General features: G+C 38.4%; 1 protein-coding gene across 5 annotated transcripts in view; it reads right to left on the reverse strand.

Annotated features, from left to right (window-relative positions):
• Positions 1–1,442: 1,442 nt before the first annotated feature.
• The window catches only part of SCAI (suppressor of cancer cell invasion), a 193,076-nt gene continuing 174,306 nt past the window's right edge, over positions 1,443–20,212 (reverse strand). For 3 of the 5 annotated variants that reach the window (XM_054500083.2, XM_054500081.2, XM_063650322.1), the window contains one exon: positions 1,443–11,814. In XM_054500083.2, coding sequence (XP_054356058.1) covers positions 11,668–11,814 — 147 coding nt within the window. In that variant the 3' untranslated portion in view covers positions 1,443–11,667. The remainder of the gene's footprint in view (positions 11,815–20,212) is intronic. The other 2 variants (XR_010123426.1, XR_010123425.1) reach the window with 1 other exon arrangement.

The raw sequence follows: 20,212 nt of genomic DNA on the forward strand, positions 1-20,212 counted from the left end.
GCCTTGCCGGCTACTGTTACCACCTCTGGGCGGCGGTTGGGCCGAACGGCTGGAGTTAGCGGGTGCCCAGCCGGGCGCTCTCTCAGCCCAGTTCGCCACGTCAGCGAGCGGCCAGAGCCGTAGATGATGACTGAGTCTCCGAGGCCTCTCGGTCTTTTTCTATTTTAACAGGGGCGCGTGCAGAGCGTGGTAAGTGGGAGGGGTTTCGTGTCAAAAGTAAAAGAACCCAGTCCGTGCCACAGGCCCCGCTGTGCTGTGCTGGCTACAAACCCGGCCGGGGCTGCGCTGCTTGGCCAGGCGCCCCCCGCGCCGCCCGGTCCCGCCGCACCCTAGGCAGCTGCCTTGCCACCGTGTGAACCGGGAAGTCTGCGCCTCCATCTTCACTCACAAGCCAGTAGCTCCAGAAACTAGTCCTGGGACCTTACACCTTGAGACCAGTTTTTAGACTTTGGCGCCTGTCACCTACTGTAGATGATGCGTTTTATATCGCAGCCGAGTACATAACGTCCAGCAGAACCACGTTCTTACTATGTAATGCACTTAAAAACGCTGGTGGCAACTCACTATATTGGATTAGCTTCACCATCCGCTGCTGGGCCGTTTCCTTTTTGCTTAGGAAGAAAGTTCAAAACATCGAAAGTGCCTGGCGCGCGCTTCTGTGGTCCCAGCTACTCGGAAGACCGAGGTGGGAGGATCTCTTGAGACCAGGGCTTCCAGACCAGCCTGGGCACCGTGGCGAGACTCCGTCTCTTTAAATAAATAGCAATTATGCAGGCAGTAGGAAAAGAAAAAAACAAAAGAGGAAAAACTATCTTGTTCTAAGTCACAGTCCAGGCCGGGCGCGGTGTCTCACGCCTGTAATCCCGACACTTTGAGAGGCCGAGGCGGGTGGTTCACCCGAGGTCAGCGGTTCAGACCAGCCTAACATGGCGAAACCCCGTCTCTACTAAAAATACAAAATTAGCCGGGCGTGGTGGCCCATGCCTGTAATCCCAATTACTTGGGAGGCTGAGGCAGGAGAATCGCTTGAACCTGGGAGGTGTAGGTTGCAGTGAGTCAAGATCGCGCCATTGCACTCCAGCCTGGGCAACAAGAGCGAAACTCTTATCTCAAACAAAATGTCACGGTCCAAATCAGTACCCTAAGTCAGGTCCCTGAACTCGTCAATGCCAAGCCAGCCATTCCACCTTAAGGAACTCTGGTTCCATCCCCAGACTCAAGCCCAAGAATAAGCAGATTCCACCCAATTCTTCAACAGTCCCTTCCTTCGCGTGTTCCAGTTCTGACCAGCAGAAGCAGGGCCGGGAAAAACCAAAACCAGGATTCAAACATTGACAAACTAACAAGAAGCATCAACCCCAAGATAGTTCAAAGCCTCTGAGATATTTGAATGAGGCAAACCCTAACAGTTCAGCTGTCAATACCGAAAAAGTACCAAAAACTTTAAGCAAATAATGTTTATTTTTATATTGATGATACACTTTATATGTGGATTCAAGGTACAAAATTCATGTACAAGAGTTCACACCTGATGAATGTGGACACATTCCTAGAGAACATTTATCAATGTGAAAATTTCTTTAATACACTGACAACAAAAATCAAATATTCTCTAATCTCGTTATTCAATAAACATCAAAACAACGTTTCAGTTTTCATCCTCTAGTATTGAAGTGCCCTCAAGGTGGTAGGCACTGTATAGCAGGAGAAAACATTGGAAACCCTACTGAATCCGCTCTGCAGAATCACAGTGTTTACTCTGAAATTCATTTAGTGAAGTAGTGAAAGGCTATCTTTTATGACAAATCACATCTCATACAAGAGTCAAAAGTGATGAACTCAAGAAAATAAAATGTTTCAAGAACTTCTCAATTTCTCAAATCTATGGAGTATTAACCATAACAGACAAAGAAGAAAAAGGCTGCTAGAAAGGAAGAAAAAAAATCCTGTTTAAGAGAACGTATGGCTTAAGCAATTTAGAACACAACTGAGAAGACTTTTACAATACCACAAATGTTCAAGTCAAATGATATTGACAGTATAATTTTCCCCTTAGTCATTGGTAGTAAATAGCCCCTCCAAAACTTATTCTACTGTTAACACATATAAAAACTAATGAATCCAAACAGTTTTGCTAACAGGGCTGAGTTGATGGATTTTTTTTCTAAAGTATTAACTCACAATATCCAAATATTAATACAGATGAACGACAAGATTGTTTCAAAGATTACAGTGATTTGTGAATAGCTAAATAGGCAACCAAATAGCTTCATTATTTGCACGACAGATTAGCAGCACTTGGATAAGAATTGTTACATGAAAAATATTGTGCTTCAGTCTCTTGAGGAGAGCTAATAAATATAACTCTATAATCCCTATAGTGTTACAATTCTATAACATTTCAGTTACAGACAAGCACAATTTTTAAAAAGTATTTCACACCACTAGAAAATTGAGTAATTATATCCTCCAAATGAATTACTGCTATGATTTAAACAAGTGCATTTCTGCCTAATAATCAGAATGTAGACAGTAAGTTCAGCATTATTTTCAAGGGAAAAAGATCAAACATAACTTATTTTAACTCCTATTTGATTATCTTAACCTTTAGTGATGATTAGAATTTAAAAAAGGGAACTCAACCTTCCAATGGAAACTGCTCAGAGGAAATAATAAAGTGGCCTGAAATTACAATAATTCTTAGCACAAAGTAAAAAGTGATTTATAACTGCTTCATCTGATTCAATGATTAATGAAATCACTATTTATACTGGTGCTACACAACGAAGATAACCTATATGGATAAGTTATTTTACTTGTAAACTCTACTATGAAAATGTCAGGACTTTGTATTTGCCTTTCCTATTATCTAAGACATTTCTACCTCAACTGGAACAATCCTCCAAAATAAAGGTTTCTCTGATTGTTGAACAGCAAGGTTTATTAAAAACAAGCAAAAAAACAGTTGGAGAACTAGCCATATGGTTCTATGTGGCAAAAGGAATGCATTCAGATAACTATAAAAAGCCACACAAATCAAGTCTTAGATTATTGTATTGAACCATTAGAAGGTCTTTTTAATGATACAATAAACAAGTTAACAAAAACCATTCTTCAGGAAATAGTAATAAAAATTCGTTTTTTTTTTTTTTTTTTGAGAATGAGTCTTGCTCTGTCACCCAGACTGGAGTGCAATGGCATGATCTCGGCTCACTGCAACCTCCGCCTCCCAGGTTCAAGCGATTCTCCTGCCTCAGCCTCCCAAGTAAATGGGATTATAGGCGCATGCCACCATGCCTGTCTAATTTTTTTTTTTTTTTTTTGTATTTTAGTAGAGACAGGGTTTCACTGTGTTGCCCAGGCTGGTCTCCAACTCCTGAGTAATAAAAATTCTTATTGTACTAAAACACTTTAAGCAAATTTTTCCTGCAGATTTTTAATATACCACAGTACATAGTTTTAATTTAGAAAAAAAGCAATTAGTAGTTTGCTTCTTTAAGGGTGGGAATAATATTTTAAAAAATACAGTGGTTATCCCTCTATGGTTTGGAAGTATTTACTTTTGGGATTCTCATGTACGATCATTTCAAATTTTATACTTATTCATACTGATTTCATGTTTGAGAAAATTTATGGTTCAAATTGTAATGTTTACAAATCTCAACTTTCAATCATGGCAAAGTGGACATTCACAACAGCTTCAGAAGAGAAAAGAAAATCAGTGATATAACAAACATTTAAGTATCATTTACTGCAGCCCTATAAGAAGGCTAGCCATAATTCCCTATTTCATTCTGAAAGTGATATAACTCAGCCTATTAGCTTTCATTTCATAAGCCTAGGAGAAAAGTATAAAACCTAAAATTACCTATGTCTTAATAAACAATATTACACCTAAAAAGATGATTGTCTTAGTAGATAAACTGGAATTGTCCACCAAAATAGGAAATTGATACCCAATTTATAGTCTATGATGAAATTTAGGCTTGAATAAGTGAGTTTGTCGTTTTAATATAATGTACTTCAAACTATTAAAAAAACTCTGAGTCTACTGTCCAAGTTTGTTTAAAAATGGCACTGGTTAGAGTAGTCTGATAACTATTAAAAAGAATTTTTTTTTAGGCCGGGCACAGTGGCTCACACCTGTAATCCCAGCACTTCGGGAGGCCGAGGCAGGTGGATCACTTGAGGTCAGGAGTTCGAGACCAACCTGGCCAACATGGTGAAACCCCGTCTCTACTAAAAATACAAAATTAGCTGGTCGTGGTGGCACACGCCTGTAATCCCAGCTACTTGGGAGGCTGAGGCAGGAGAATCTCTTGAATCCAGGAGGCGGAGGTTGCAGTGAGCTAAGATCGCGCCATTGTATTCCAGCCTGGGCAACGAGCAAAACTCCATCTCAAAAAAAAAAAAAATTCTTAATTTTTAAAACCACAAAAGAAATTAACAAAAGTGTTTTAAAATTAAGAATGGTGCTTCAATCAGTGATTAAATTAGTTATACTTAATACAGTTCTCTTTATCCAATTAAAGGCATGTCACCCTACATCATCCTGACACCCTTCCCATCAATAGGTGATTGATTCCATTCACACATCAATTATTTTTCCTTAAACACAAGGCATGCTTAAGTCTTTTTGTTCAAAACTCAATGAAGCTGGAACATAGTGTAGTATTAGGCTTTGAAATTCTAGTTTGAAGAAGATGAATCACTTTTTTTTTTTAAGTGGTCCCATTATCCAGGAAAGACTGGGAGGTACAGCAAAAATAGGTGTAAAGTATCAATGTATAAGAGCGCAGGAGACTAGGGGGAAAGGGCTGGGTTTTCTAAGCAAGTGTTACCTTATTCAACCTCAAAGTTATTGGCTTTACAACGGTTGGGGTCAGAGGTCACATTCACAATGTCAAGTCTTTTCTGCTGTACTTTTGATTACCACTACTGTCCTAAAATTAATATCCACAAGGAGCCTGAGTCAGTTACATGAATTTTAAATGGTATAATATCTGCTCTACTACTCTCCAGTGCAAAAACAATGATTTGGTTATTCAAACAACAAAGCATCAGATCCTATGGATGTTTTCACTGATTTTTCAGAAATAATAAATTACCAAATTTTAATATTTATTCAAGAAAAAGGCTGAATTTATTATTTCTTAATTATTTCTGAATTTAATACTGTAATTGAAAAGTCTTATGAATAGTTGGCTGTTTTATTTAAAATATAATGAATCAGCAAATGTAACATTTTTTTGGGTGGTAAAACAGACTCCTGAGATAATTTCTCTATTTTAAGATAATATTGGATCAGATAGATTTAATCTTCCAAAGAATACTGGTATAAAAAGTTGCTTTGCAGTTACATTTTATCATGCAAAAATAATCTCTACTTAATTTCTGCAGCGAATGTATTTAAGTGTATATTAAACATCTCCTACACTCTTTCATGCAAATAAATATGTCAACTGAAGTAACCAAACATTGATACTTGGCAACATTCTATAGGTTCACAAATTGGCACTGCACGTATTTACTATCCTCTTATCCTCCCCAACCCTATCATCCTTGGGAGAGGTTTGAAGGCCCAGATTTTTATAGCACACCATGCATCTAATATTAAAAACTCTACTTCATGTGCGAATATATCATCAACTTGCAGAACACAAGTGGTCTCACAGAGACACAGCAATACGAGTGGAGGCATTTTATTCAGTGGAAGCATTTTCTCAGATGAGCCTACTCACCTTTGATATGCAAGTCCAGTAAGAAAAAATCTGTAGCCGGAAATGCCAAGACAGGACTAAATTAACCATAGCTGCTGCAAATATACAAATTAACAACCTCCCGTTCCTCATTAAATCCTACCCTACTTAGGTTAGGCCATCCCTTAGCTAATGCCCCCTTTTCTGCCTCATAGAGACACATAAAATGAGGCACACTGATGAAAAAAAATTGTTCCAAAATCAAAATTCAGTATGAGGCATAAAAATGACAACTGGGAATCTATTTCCCCTATTTAATGGACATTTTCCTATGTTTTTAAATGTGATTAAAGCAATTTTTTTCCACAGCCTCTCTATTAAGCCCCAATACAAATAATTTACTACTCAGTAATAATACTTAAATATGGATCAAGAAAATAAAGGACTACTACAGCCTAAGAATCTGCTGGTGTCTCAGTTTCACATACTTAGGTTTTTCAGGTTATATCACTAATTTATCATCAGTTTAAATAAAAATTTGCAGGTGATTTTAAAGCTAAGAATATCCAGCTTTCTGTTAAGATCTTCATATCCTAATTTCAATTCCAAATTAGCCCATTTTATCCAAACACAAGCCCCTCAAAATAGAGGCTTATGAATGAGATACAGCCACAACCTAATTACAGCAGCATGAACAATGCCACTAGGATGTCCTCACAGAACTTAAATAAATTCAGCCCACAATGGGTATGGGTACATAATATACACATACTGTATCATTGCATACCAATATATTTACAAATATGTACACATATATACAAAAAGTATACACAGAGATTGCATGTAGCATCACAAAAATATACATATGCCATTACAAATAAAATAAGAATTTCAAATAAATAAGGTCAACAAAAGAGCCCTCAAGGTAAATACCCTCTATGATTTCCAAACACACACAGGAACATATACACTCAAAACATCACCAGGAGACTCATAGCATTCATATTCATATCAAATCTTTTACTCAGGGTGGGGAGGTGGTTTTGAATCACTGGCAATGGCCAAATTAGCAGACCTTGGTACCTGACTATATTTCCAGTCCAGAATGTTCTCTGTATATCAGGCTGATTACAAGTCTCCATAAATAAAATTTTTCAGCTGGGTCCAGACTGCTTCTCAGAGACAGAAAGTTACTAAATCACACATGTCAGAGATTAAACTTGGAGGAGGGTGCTAAAGAAAGCTCCATAATACCTAATACATAAATCTGATTTGTCGCTTTTCCCATTATCCTGACTAAATTCAGTAATAATTACCACCTAATCTGTTTCAGGGAATTCTATTGCACAAAGGAAATAAAGGGCAGTAGCCAGAAGTTGGAGGGGAGGGAACCACCCAGATCCTCTATCAGGAAAACTCCAGCCACAATTGGATTGCACGTGCTTCTGAAATCCTGAAACATTTCAATTTGGTAAAAATAAAGAGGGTACAATAAATTCTGTGCTTTGAAAGGTTTGAGAGCACCACTTTCTAGGAGAAACACACACATGCAAATGAAGAATACATCCTGGCTAGAATAAAAGATAAAATGTCAGACTTGTGGATTTTTACAATAAAAATTCGATACTGTTTTGTGCCAAAATACAAATCCCTAATTATTCTTTCTTTATAGAAATTATTCTTTTCGTTATAGAAAGCAGTCTGAGCTACTGAGAAGCTGTGCTGAGATGAGGAGATCTGAGTTTTAGTTCTAGCTCTATCACTATGAATAGCTTTTTGGGTCTCAGCTTTCTCTTCTGTAAAAGAGAGAAGATAGTTGCTTTACCAACTTCAGAAATATACAGATAAAGAGAAAATTCCACTGTGCTTCATTTTGTTTTGTGTATAACTGACTTCTTGCAGTCTTATGCTTTCTATGTTGTTTACAGTGATACTTAAGAGAGATGAGAGACTATCAGAATCTCCAGGGAGAGTTTGTGCAATTTGAAAACAAAAGAGTGTTTTTTCCCTTTGCTTTGCTCTGTTCTTAGTTCCAATATTTACATTTTTATGAATTATAAAATTAAATACATTAGGGCTTAAATTTTTTTTATAAAGGGCAGGTGGTATGCATTTTTAAAAAATGAAATTCTTTGCCACTATCAGCTCAAGCCCACTGGGCAACTGTCCTTTTAGATAATTCTTCTCCCTTGATTAAAGAAATACAGAAGCTGGGTGAGGTACAAGGAGGGTTTATTAAACTGTATGTTTAGGCTGGGCGTGGTGGCTCATGCCTGTAATCCCAGCACTTTGGGAGGCTGAGGCCAACAGATCACCTGAAGTCAGGAGTTCAAGACCAGCCTGACCAACATGGTGAAACCCCATCTCAAAATACAAAATTAGCTGGGCGTGGTGGCGCATGCCTGTAATCCCAGCTACTGGGGAGGCTGAGGCAGGAGAATCACTTGAAACCGGGAGGCGGAGGTTACAGTGAGCTGAGATCCTGCCACCGCACTGCAGCCTGAGTAACAAGAGTGAAACTCCGTCTCAAAAACAAAAAACAAAAAAACTATGTTTAAAACTTTATAAAAAGAAAGAAAAGGCAAAGTGTTCATGCAAATGTGACCTTCCTAATGAAGCCTACCCTGATCATCACTTTTTCTTTTCTTTTTTTCCAGAGACGAGGTCTTGCTTTGTCATCCAGGCTGGAGTGCAGTGGTGCAATCACAGCTCACTGCAGCCACAAACTCCTGGGCTCAAGTGACCCTCCCACCTCGGCCTCCCAGGTAGCTGGGACTAATAGGGTCATGCCACCATGCCCTGCTTCATCACTCTTTTAAACATTGTTCTTCTCTTAAGAAAACAAAGATTTACCTTACCATAATCTACACTTTTCCATCCTACTTAACATTTTCTAACATAAATTACTTATGTTTATTGCCTTACTCCTTCTACTAGAATGTAAGCTTCATGAACACGAGGATTTTTAAGTCTATTTTGTTTGCTTCCCCAATGCCCAGAAGAAAATCTGGAGTATAGTCGTTGTTTAATATGCATTTTTTTGAAGGCATCAATGAAACAATAACATTTTCCAGCACAGTTTTCCTCTCTTTGAAGATTCAAGATCACTTCAGTCCACTTTAGATTTTTAACTACCAGTACGGAATTACACTATTAGCTTAAGGGGCAACGTCATAAGGGTCAATGTTGTGATTTCTAAGACCCTCATTTTTAGACAAGCATGTTTCTAATCATAAAAGCTCTAATTTCCTCAGGAGAGTCTCTGTCTGTACTAGTTTCTAAAACAGCTAAGTGGGACCCAGATTTTCTTGAACAAAATCTAGGTAAATATGACTTACAAAAGAAAATGTTGTGTACACTACAAACAGGGTAAATAGTTCTCTTGGTGGTTGGAGTGGGGAAATCAATATTTTTGGAACCAAGAGTCCAAATTACAGAATCAGAGTTGGAAAGGACTTGGGCCAACCTCTTCATTTTACAGATGAGAGTGCTAACAAGCAGAGACATGAAGACACTTGTCAAAGGGCATAACACTAAGTTACCAGGAAAGCCAGGACTAGAACTTAGGTCCCCTAGTTCTCAGACCAGTGTTCTTTATGCTTAACGGGGGAGGATAAAGCTCAGAACAGTAAATACTATTTTAAACATTAGAGGACATGAAACTCTGTGTTGGTAGGAGCATAACTGGCAGAGGACTTAAGGGGAATTGAAACAGGTCAGAAAACTGAAGATAGTCTATTGCTGTAGTTCAATGAACACTGTCACTAAAGGAAAGCTATGAAGTTTATTAAGATACTGAAAAAAAAGGAAAGCAGTCTTTACCTGAAAATGAAAACCCACTAGCAAAGGAAATCTCTTTCCAGGGTAACTTTTCCCAAGCTTTCTGAAATACCGTTTGAAAGAACAAACAAAAAATTTTTTAAAAAGTAAACAGGCCAGGTACAGTGGCTCACACCTGTAATCCTAGCACTTTGGGAGGTTGAGGCAGGAGGATCACTTGAGCCCAGGAGTTTGAGGCCGGCCTGCTCAACAAAGTGAGACCACATCTCTACAAAAAATTAAAAAATAAAGAAAATTAGCCAGGCATGGTGGCACATGCCTGTAGTCCCAGCTACTTGGGAGGCTGAGGTGAGAAGATTGCCTGAATCCAGGAATTTGAGGCTGCAGTGAGCCATGAATGTACCACTGCACTCCAACCTGGGCAACAGAGCAAGACTCTGTCTCTTAAAAAAAGTAAAATACTCCCCAAGTCCCCAAACCCCAAAACAGTAACTTTGGACTTCAGGTTTGAAAAATCAGCAAATCAGAGCAGGAATGGGAATAACTTAGACCCAAATTAGTCTCTATGCCAGAAATGAAAACCAAGTTAAAAATAATAGCCAGGTGTGGTGGCTCACGCCTGTAATCCCAGCACTTTGGAAGGCTGAGGCAGGCAGATCAAAAGGTCAGGAGTTTGAGACCAGCCTGACCAACATGGTGAAACCCCGTCTCTACTAAAAATACAAAAATTAGCCAGGCATGGTGGCGGGCACCTGTAATCCCAGCTACTCGGGAGGCTGAGGCAGGAAAATTGCTTGAACCTGGGAGGCGGAGGTTGCAGTGAGCCGAGATAGCGCCACTGCACTCCAACCTGGGCAACAAGAGCAAGACTTTGTCTCAAAAAAAAAATAAATAAATAAATTTAGAGTATAATTTATCTAGGGCCATGGGAAAGAGATATCAAAAGCAATCAGCTCACTTCTCCTGGAACTGCCAGATGTGATCCTGTACAGAAAATTAGGTATAAAGCCTTTTCATTCATAGATTTCTGAAATTGAATGCTGCGTAATCAAAAAGGAGGGAGGACTTCATAGCAAGTGACTGTGAAATTATAAAGGGAATGACAGGGAAGGAAAACACAAAAAAGAAAAATCTTTATAATATACACTGAGTCCTATTTAAGATAATAAAAATTTTGTGCATGAATATAAAATACTAAATACAGGGAATGTTATCAATCTTATTTCCAAATTACCAATGCAAAATCAACTTACATTTTAGGTTTCATAACACCCAGTTACCCCTTACCAAAATTTAAAACATCTATGACTTTGAAGTCTCATAAATTTGAATGAGGCAAAAAATTAAAACTTTATGCCACAGACATTAATCCAGTCTTTAAATGTGATCTCATAAACCACGAGTTTAAATAGAATTCCTATTGGAGACATTGTATTATGAAACCAATGACATGGTTTTTTGACTAAAATATTTCAAAGTTGTTTCCTTTTTCATTTCCAGCATTCACAGACTACAAAGAAAATATGCAAATAAATCTCATAATACTCATACATTCCGAGTAATATTACCACCTCAAGTCCTCAATTAAGATGTAGCTTTCAGATGCAATTCAATCCAATTTCTGAAATTATGACAGTATTGAAAGAAATTAAATGATTTCAAAAACTGGCTTGATCATGTTTCAAAGAATCAAACATTTTTCTACCAGCTAAGTTGGAATGAGAAAAAATATATTATGGAGGGACTCTGTTCTTGATTTTCAGTAGTCCATGGTGGCTAGCTTCATCATTATGAACCATTACATATTTCCAAATCCAGACATTTAACTTAGGTCCAAGTATAAGAGTTGGATTTACCTCATTATACAAAAATAAATGATTTACTCTTCTCAGGGTGAGAATAGTGACTATTTGAGTGTAGGATTAGAAGTTGGAGGTAAATATCCATCCCTCAAAATCAAAAAATAAAAATTCCAAGGTTAAGATTTTAAAAGACCTGAAAGGTTGCATTTTAAAACAGTTACCCTAAAAGTGTGAACATTTTTTTTCTCAGTTTGTTTTTAAAATGGTGGCCCTAAATTAAAAAATAAAAACTAAGTAACACCACTATGTGTCTTATCACATTAGAAAACTGCACCATTTAAAATTTGTGGAAAATGAAAACTTGTTTCAACAACAGGGTTTTTGTTTTAATAGTCATCAATGGTATTCTCAAAGAACACGTTTCGAACATCCAGAATGGATGCTAATTCCAAAATGTGCTTCTGGAGATGAGGATTCTCCACTGTTTCATCCCTTGGCAGTTGTGGATATGATTCTGGATAATTTCGTGTTTCCTGGTAGGCAAAGAAGAGAAAAGTCAAGTTTTGTAGTCTAATGAAAGAAAATTATACACATTGATACAGTGTCAAGGAGTAATATGTATTTTCTCTTTTATATTGGAATGATTCTTATTATTTGTTGAATATTGAGTTGCTGATATTTAATCATTTTGACCTCTAAAAATGACAATTTCAGATGGATCAATGTAATATATTCATTTAGTGAGTTATTCCGCAAATGTTTACTGAGGCCTATTGTTGCTAGACACTATGCTATGTATCACGTGGAAACCATATAATTCGTGCTACTGGGGGGAAAATCCTAACACATACAGAATTTCAACAAGTATATGTTAAATAAAAAAAAGATATTGCTTTGGAAATTAAAATGAGGCTGGGGCGGCCGGGCACCGTGGCTCACACCTGTAATCCCAGCACTTTGGGAGGCCGAAGCAGGCAGATCATGAGGTCAAGAGTTTGAGACCAGCCTGGCCAACATGCTGAAACCCCATCTCTACTAAAATACAAAAATTAGCCGGGCATGGTGGTGAGCACCTGTAATCTCAGCTACTCAGGAGGCTGAGGCAGGAGAACTGCTTGAACCCGGGAGGCGGAGGTTGCAGTGAGTTGAGATCACGCCATTGCACTCCAGCCCAGGTGTTTCGCCATGTTGGCCAGGCTGGTCTCGAACTCCTGACCTCAGGTGATCTGCCCGCTTCAGCCTCCCAAAGTGTTGGGATTACAGGCGTGAGCCACTGCGCCCGGCCTAGAAATTCTTCTTCATTTGGTAAGTTCTATAAACTATAATCCTGCCATACATTTAAAATTTCCTGAAGAAGTTGCTACTTTTCTATACATCTCATGCAACAGTTCATACATACAAATGTTAACTTCTCTATACCTACAGGACTCACTCACACATTACAAAAATAAAATTTTTTTTTTCAGATAAAATCTCACTGTGTTGCCCAGGCTGGCTTACTGCAGCCTTGCAGTGAGCCCAAGCAATCCTCCCACCTCAGTCTCCCAAGAAGCTGGCACTACAGGTGTGCACAACCATGCGCAGCTAATTTTTGTATTTTTTGTAGAGACAGGGTCTTGCCATGTTGGTCTTGAACTCCTGAGCTCAACCAATCTACACGCCTCGGGCCTCCCAAAGTGCTGGTATTACAGGTGTGAGCCACTGCACCCAGCCCTAATTAGAGGTTTAAATACTACTGTTTCAGAAATTGAAAAAGCAGACAGAAAATCAACAAAAATACAGAAGATACAAAGAACACTCTTCAATTTAGTTTAATATCAAATGGAACAAATTGACATTTTTATATCATTCCATCTAGTAATAGCAGAATACACTGAATTCTTTTCAAGTGCAGATAAAACCACTGCCAAGATAATTCACATGCTTGGGTTAAAAAACAATCTAAATAAATTTTAAAACTGAAACTATACAGTTAAAGCAATGCTTAAAAGGTAAGTACTTCTGTGCTCAGTAGTTACACAATCCTTCCACTGAAACATCACAGCAATCTCATGAGGTAGCTTCTGTTATCATTTTACAGATAAGTAAACTAAGGCTAAGAAAGGTGAGATCACTCTTCAATGACACACAGCTAGTGAGAGGCAGCTTGTATTTTTTTAGTAACAGTTTTATTAAGATACAATTAACATACCATACAATTCACCCATTTAAAGTATACAATTCAGTGGCATTTAGTATATCCAGAAAGTTGTTTAACTATCACCACAACCAATTTTAGAGCATTTCATCATCCCCTAAAGAAGCTCCTTATTCTCTAGCAGATCCCTCCCCCATTCGCCCCAGTCCCCTCCCTCAGCCCTGGATAACCACTCATCTGCTTCTGGTATCTAAAAATTTGCTTATTCTGGACATTCCATATAAATAAGTCATATAATATGTGGTCAAAAATAAAAGGTGGCCGGGCGTGGTGGCTCACGCTTGTAATCCCAGCACACTGGGAGGCCAAAGCAGGCGGATCATCCGAGGTCAGGAATTTAAGACCAGCCTGGCCAACATGGTGAAACCTCATCTCTACTAAAAATACAAAAAATTAGCTGGGCGTGGTGGTGCACATCTGTAGTCCCAGCTACTTGAGAGGGTGAGGCAGGAGAATCGAAGCGGAGGTTTACAGTGAGAATCGAAGCAGGAGCCCAAGAACCGGAGGTTGCAGTGAGCCAAGATTGCGCCACTGCACTCCAGCCTAGGCGACAGAGCGAGACTCCGTCTTAAAAAAATTTTAAAAAAAATTAAAGATAAATGCTTGTGTTAGAAGAGAAGGTTTCAGATCTAAGCTTAAAACACTATAATATATATTAAAGTAAAAAGGAAAGAATAATAAAGTATGAATGGAAATAAATGAAACAGAAAAGAGAAACAGCTACTCAGGGGATGGAGATGGGAGGATCTCTTGAGCCCAGGAGTTCCAGGCCAGCCTGGACAACATAGCAAGACACTGTCTCAAAAATTTAAAATAAATAAGGCCGGGTGTGATGGCCTTATTTATTTTTTAGTTTCTACCAAAAAATACAAAAATTAGCTGGGCATGGTGGCGGGTGCCTGTAATCCCAGCTACTTGGGAGGCTGAGGCATGAGAATCGCTTGAACCCGGGAGGCAGAGGTTGCAGTGAGCTGAGAGCACGCCACTGCCCTCCTGACTGGGCAACAGAGTGAGACTCTGTCTCAAAAAAAATTTTTTTAAATAAATAAATACATACATAAGTGAAAAAAAAAAGAAACAAACAGTAGTGAAAAAAACGAAAGTTAATGGAACTTTACCAAGACCGAAAAGGAAAAAACAAATTACTAATAAGGGATATGAAAGATCACTACAGTGCCTACAGGAATAAAAGGACAATGGAAAATTATAAACAATCTTATACCAATAAATTAGAGAAATGCCTTTCAAGGCATAAATTATCAAAATTGACTAAGAAGTAACAGAATACATAAACAGCCCTTTGAAACTGGATTCATAATTTTAAACCTAAAAAAGAAAACTCCAGGCCCAGGTGGCTTCAAGGAAGAAATAATTCTAATCTAAACAAACTCTTTAAGAAATAGAAGAGAATGAAGAATATATCAACTCAATTTATGAGGTCAGCGCTATTCTGATAACAAAACCACATGAAGACATTACGAGAAAAATAAAAACCAAAATCATTCATAAAACAGATATAAAAATCCATAATGAAATATTAGCAAATTCAACCCAGCAATGCAAAAAGGACAACATATGACCACAAAATGGGTTTAATAGCTATGCAAGGTTGGTTTAACTTTTTTTTTTTTTTGAGATGGAGTTTCACTCTTGTTGCCCAGGCTGAAGTGCAATGGCACAATCTTGGCTCACCACAACTTCCACCTGCTGGGTTCAAGCGATTCTCCTGCCTCAGCCACCCCAGTAGCTGGGATTACACGCATGTGCCACCATGCCCGGCTAATTTTTGTATTTTTAGTAGAGACGGGGTTTCTCCATGTTAGTCAGGTTGGTCTCGAACTCCCAACCTCAGGTGATCTGCCCACCTCGGCCTCCCAAAGTGCTGGGATTACAGGCGTGAGCCACTGCGCCTGGCTGATTTAACATTAAAAGATCAATTAATGTTATTCACTCCATTAACAGAATATATTAGATCAGTAGATGCAGAAAAAAGTTTTGTGAATCATCCATACCCATTCCTGATACAAACTCTTAGTAAATTAAGAATGGAAGGGAGCTCAGTCAATCTGAGAAAGGGTATCTATGAATAACCAACAATTTATATCATAATTTATGGTAAAAGACTAAACATATTTCCCCTAAAATCAGGAAGAAGGCAAGGATGTCCATGTTCACTACTTTGATTCAACATTTTACTAGAAGACCTAGCCCTGATATAAAGCACTAATAACAATAAAAGGCATATAGATTGGAAAAAAAGAAGTAAAGCTGTTTTTTGTTTAAGGATGGATGACATGATCCTGTATATAGAAAATTTTAAGGAATATATAAAAAAGCTAAAAGAACTAACAAAATTTAGCAAGACTGCAGGACACAAGGTCAACTGTATTTTTTTTTTTTTTTTTTTTTTTAAGAAAGGGTTTCTCATTCTTTCGCCCAGGCTGGAGAGCAGTGGCACGATCATGACTCAGGGTAGCCTTGATCTCCCAGGCTCAAGTGATCCTGTTACCTCAGCCTCCCAGGTAACTGGGGCTATGGGCATGTGCCACCACATCCCAAGTAATTTTTTGTATTCTTTGTAGAGACGGGGTTTCACCATGTTGCCCAGCTGGTCTCCAACTCCTGGGATCAAGTGATCTGCCTGCCTCAGCTTCCCAAAGTGCTGGCATTAAAGGAGTGAGCCAGCATACCCAGCCACAAGGCCAGTGTTTTAAAAGTGCATTTCTATGTATTAGCAATAAGCAACTGAAAAATGAAATAAAAATAATTCAATTTTTTTTTTTTTTTTGAGACGGAGTCTCGCTCTGTTGCTCAGGCTGGAGTGCAGTGGTGCAATCTCGGCTCATTGCAACCTCTGCCTCCCAGGTTCAAGCGATTCTCTTGCCTCAGCCTCCCAAGTAGCTGGGACTACAGGCATACGCCACAACGCCCAGCTAATTTTTTTTTTTGTATTTTTAGTACAGATGAGGTTTCACCATGTTGGCCAGGCTGGTCTCCAACTCCTGACCTTGTGATCCGCCCGCCTCTGCCTCCCAAAGTGCTGAGATTAGAGGTGTGAGGTACCGCACCTGGCCAAATAATTCAATTTTTTTTTTTTTTTAAAGACAGAGTCTCACTCTGTCGCCCAGGCTGGAGTGCAATGGCACGACCTCGGCTCACTGCAACCTCCGCTTCCTGGGATCAAGCGATTCTCCCTGCCTCAGCCTCCCGAGTAGCTGGGATTACAGGCACCCGCCACCACACACAGCTAATTTTTGTATTTTTAGTACAGATGGGGTTTTGCCTTGTTGGCCAGGCTGGTCTTTAACTCCTGACCTCAGGTGACCTGCCCACCTTGGCCTCCCAAAGGGCTGGGATTACAGGTATGAGCCACCATGTCCAGCCAAATAATTCAATTTTTAAAGCATACTGGAACATAAAATATTTTGGAATAAATTATGAAACACATGCAAGACCTGTATGATAAAAACTACAAAATCCTGGTGAAAGAAACTAAACATATAAGTAAATGAGGATATATACCACTATTATTGACTGGAAGATTCAATATTATTAAAATAGTAATTCCCCACAGGTGAATTATATATAGATTTTTAATACAATTCCAAGCAAAATGTGACATAGATGCTAAAATTCATATAGAAGTACAAAGGAACTAAAACAACCAAAACACCTAAAAATCTTTTGGGGAAGGGGACTCTCCCTATCAGATTTTAAGACTTTTTTAAAGCTACAATAGTAAAGGCAGTAGTGTATTTGAGACAAATTCTGTAGATCAATGGAAGAGAATTTAGAGTTCAGAAATATCACTATACATATATGCTTAATTAATTTTCAACAAAGTTACCAAAGTAACTCAATGGGAAAAGAAATACCATTTTCAACATATGGTACTAGGACAACTGCATATGCATATTAAAAAACTTTAACCTTTATCTCACACTGTAAACAAAAATTAACTCAAAATAAACCATAGACCTACATGTAAAAGCTAAAACTATAGAATCCTAGAAGAAAACAGGAGAAGGCCAGGTGTGGTGGCTCATGCCTGTAATCCCAGCACTTTGGGAGGTGAAGGCAGAGGGATCACTTGAGGTCAGGAATTCGAGATCAGCCTGGCCAACATAGTGAAAACCCCTCTCTACTAAAAATAACAAAAAAATTAGTTGGGTGTGGTGGTGGGCACCTGTAATACCAGCTACTCGGAAGGCTGAGGAAGGAGAATCGCTTGAATCCGGGAGGCGGAGGTTGCAGTGAGCCAAGATTGTGCCATTGCACTCCAGCCTGGGTGACAGAGTGAGACTCAGTCTCAAAAAAAAAAAAAAAAAAAAGAACAAACAAAAAAAACAAAATCTCTGTAACTTTAGGTAAAGATTTCTGGGATAATACACAAAAACACAAATCAGAGAAGAAAAAACTCAGATTTTTCATTGTAGCTTCAATTTGCATTCAACTAAACTTTTAATTTTGATGAAATTTTATTTTTTAAGAATTTTGTTCCCCTTCCTGTGTCCATGTGTTCTCATTGTTCAATGGGAGGGATAGCATTAGGAGATATACCTAATGCTAAATGACGAGTTAATGGGTGCAGCACACCAACATGGCATATGTATACATATGTAACAAACCTGCACGTTGTGCACATGTACCCTAAAACTTAAAGTATAATAATAATAAAATTTTTAAAAAAAGCATTTCAAATGAAAAAAAAAAAAGAATTTTGATGAAATTTTAAATACCCCTACATATCCATCAGAATGGTCAGATTTAAAAGTCTGACAACAACGTTGGCAAGAATGAAAAGCAACCTTCAAAAGCTACTGGTGGGAATGTAACTATGGTACAACCACTTTGAGAAAAGGTCTAGCAATTTCTTTTATATATATATATATATATATATATACACACACACACATATATATACACATATATATACACATATATATATATACACATATATATATATACACACACACATATATATACACACACACATATATTTATTATACTTTAAGTTCTAGGGTACATGTGCCATGCAGGTTTGTTACATATGTATACATGTACCATGTTGGTGTGCTGCACCCATTAACTCATCATTTACATTAGGTATATCTCCTAATGCTATTCCTCTCCCATCCCCCCACCCCACAACAGGCCCTGGTGTGTGATGTTCCCCTTCCTGTGTCCAAGTGTTCTCATTGTTCAATTCCCACCTATGAGTGAGAAGATGTGGTGTTTGGTTTTTTGTCCTTAAGATAGTTTGCTGAGAATGATGGTTTCCAGCTTCATCAATGTCCTACAAAGGACATGAGCTCATCCTTTTTTATGGATACATAGTATTCCATGGTGTATATGTGCCACATTTTCTTAATCCAGTCTATCATTGATGGACATTTGGGTTGGTTCCAAGTCTTTGCTATTGTGAATAGCGCCGCAATAAACATATGTGTGCATGTGTCTTTATAGCAGCATGATTTATAATCCTTTGGGTATATACCCAGTAATGGGATGGCTGGGTCAAATGGTATTTCTAGTTCTAGATCCCTGAGGAATCACTGCAATTTCTTATAAAACTAAACACATACCAATACTATGACCAAAAAAATTCAAAACAAATGTCTGTGCAAAGGCTTGTACAAGCCTTGTTATTTATAATAAAAAGCACTTTTATTTTTATTAGCCAACTATTTATTTAAAGACAGGGACTCCCTCTCTCACCCAGGCTGGAATGCAGTGGCGTGACCATAATTCACTGTAACATGGAACTCCTGGGGCTCAAGCGATCCTCCAGCTTTGGCCTCCTGAAGTATTCAGATTACAGGCAGGAGCCACCATGCCCTGGCCTGTAATAGCCAACACTGTACAACTGCCACGTGTTCATCAGGAGGAGAATGCCTAAACTGTGGTATGTTCAGACAATGGAATACTACTCAGTAACAAAAAGGAATGATCTACTGATATCTGAAACAACAGGGATGAATCTCAAGAACAATGCAATGCTTAGTCACAGAAGGTTTACACAAGAGTCCACACTGTGTGAGTCAAGTTCACAAACAGGTGTAAGTAATCTCGAGTGAAAACAATCAAAAGAGTGACAGCCTCTGGGGTAATGGGTACTGGACTGACTAAAAAGGAGTATAGAAGGAACAATCTGGAATGATGCTATCTTGTATAAATCGATAAAGGTTTAGGTTACACAGACGTATTTCCTCAAAACTCACTTAATGGTAAACTTTAATTTTGTGCATTTCACTGTATGTAAACTTTACATAAAAAAGAATTAGTAGGTGGGTCACAGTGGCTCATGCCCATTACCCCACTTTGGGAGGCCAAGGTGGGAGGATTGCTTGAGGCCAGAAGTTTGAGGCCACCCTGGGCAATGTAGCAAAACCCATCTCTACAAAAAAATTTAAAAATGAGCTGGGCATGTTGGTGCACGGTACTCAGGTAGTGCCAGGTATTCAGGAGGCTAGAAGCAGGAGGACTGCTTGAGCCCAGGAGACTGAGGCTGCAGTAAGCTACAATTGCATCACTGTACTCCAAACTGCATGACAGAGACTCTGTCTCAAATTAAAAAAAAAAAAAAAAAAATTAGTAGTTGGGTAGTAGCAATGTGCCTATAGTTCCAGCTACATTTGATGCTGAGGCAGAAGGATAGCTTGAATCCAGAAGTTCAAGATCAGCCTAGGCAACATAGGAAGATCTCATCTCATTAAAAAAAAAAAGTAAACATA

The sequence above is a fragment of the Pongo pygmaeus genome, chromosome 13, assembly GCF_028885625.2.
Source record: "Pongo pygmaeus isolate AG05252 chromosome 13, NHGRI_mPonPyg2-v2.0_pri, whole genome shotgun sequence".
In the NCBI taxonomy this organism is placed as follows: Eukaryota; Metazoa; Chordata; class Mammalia; order Primates; family Hominidae; genus Pongo; species Pongo pygmaeus.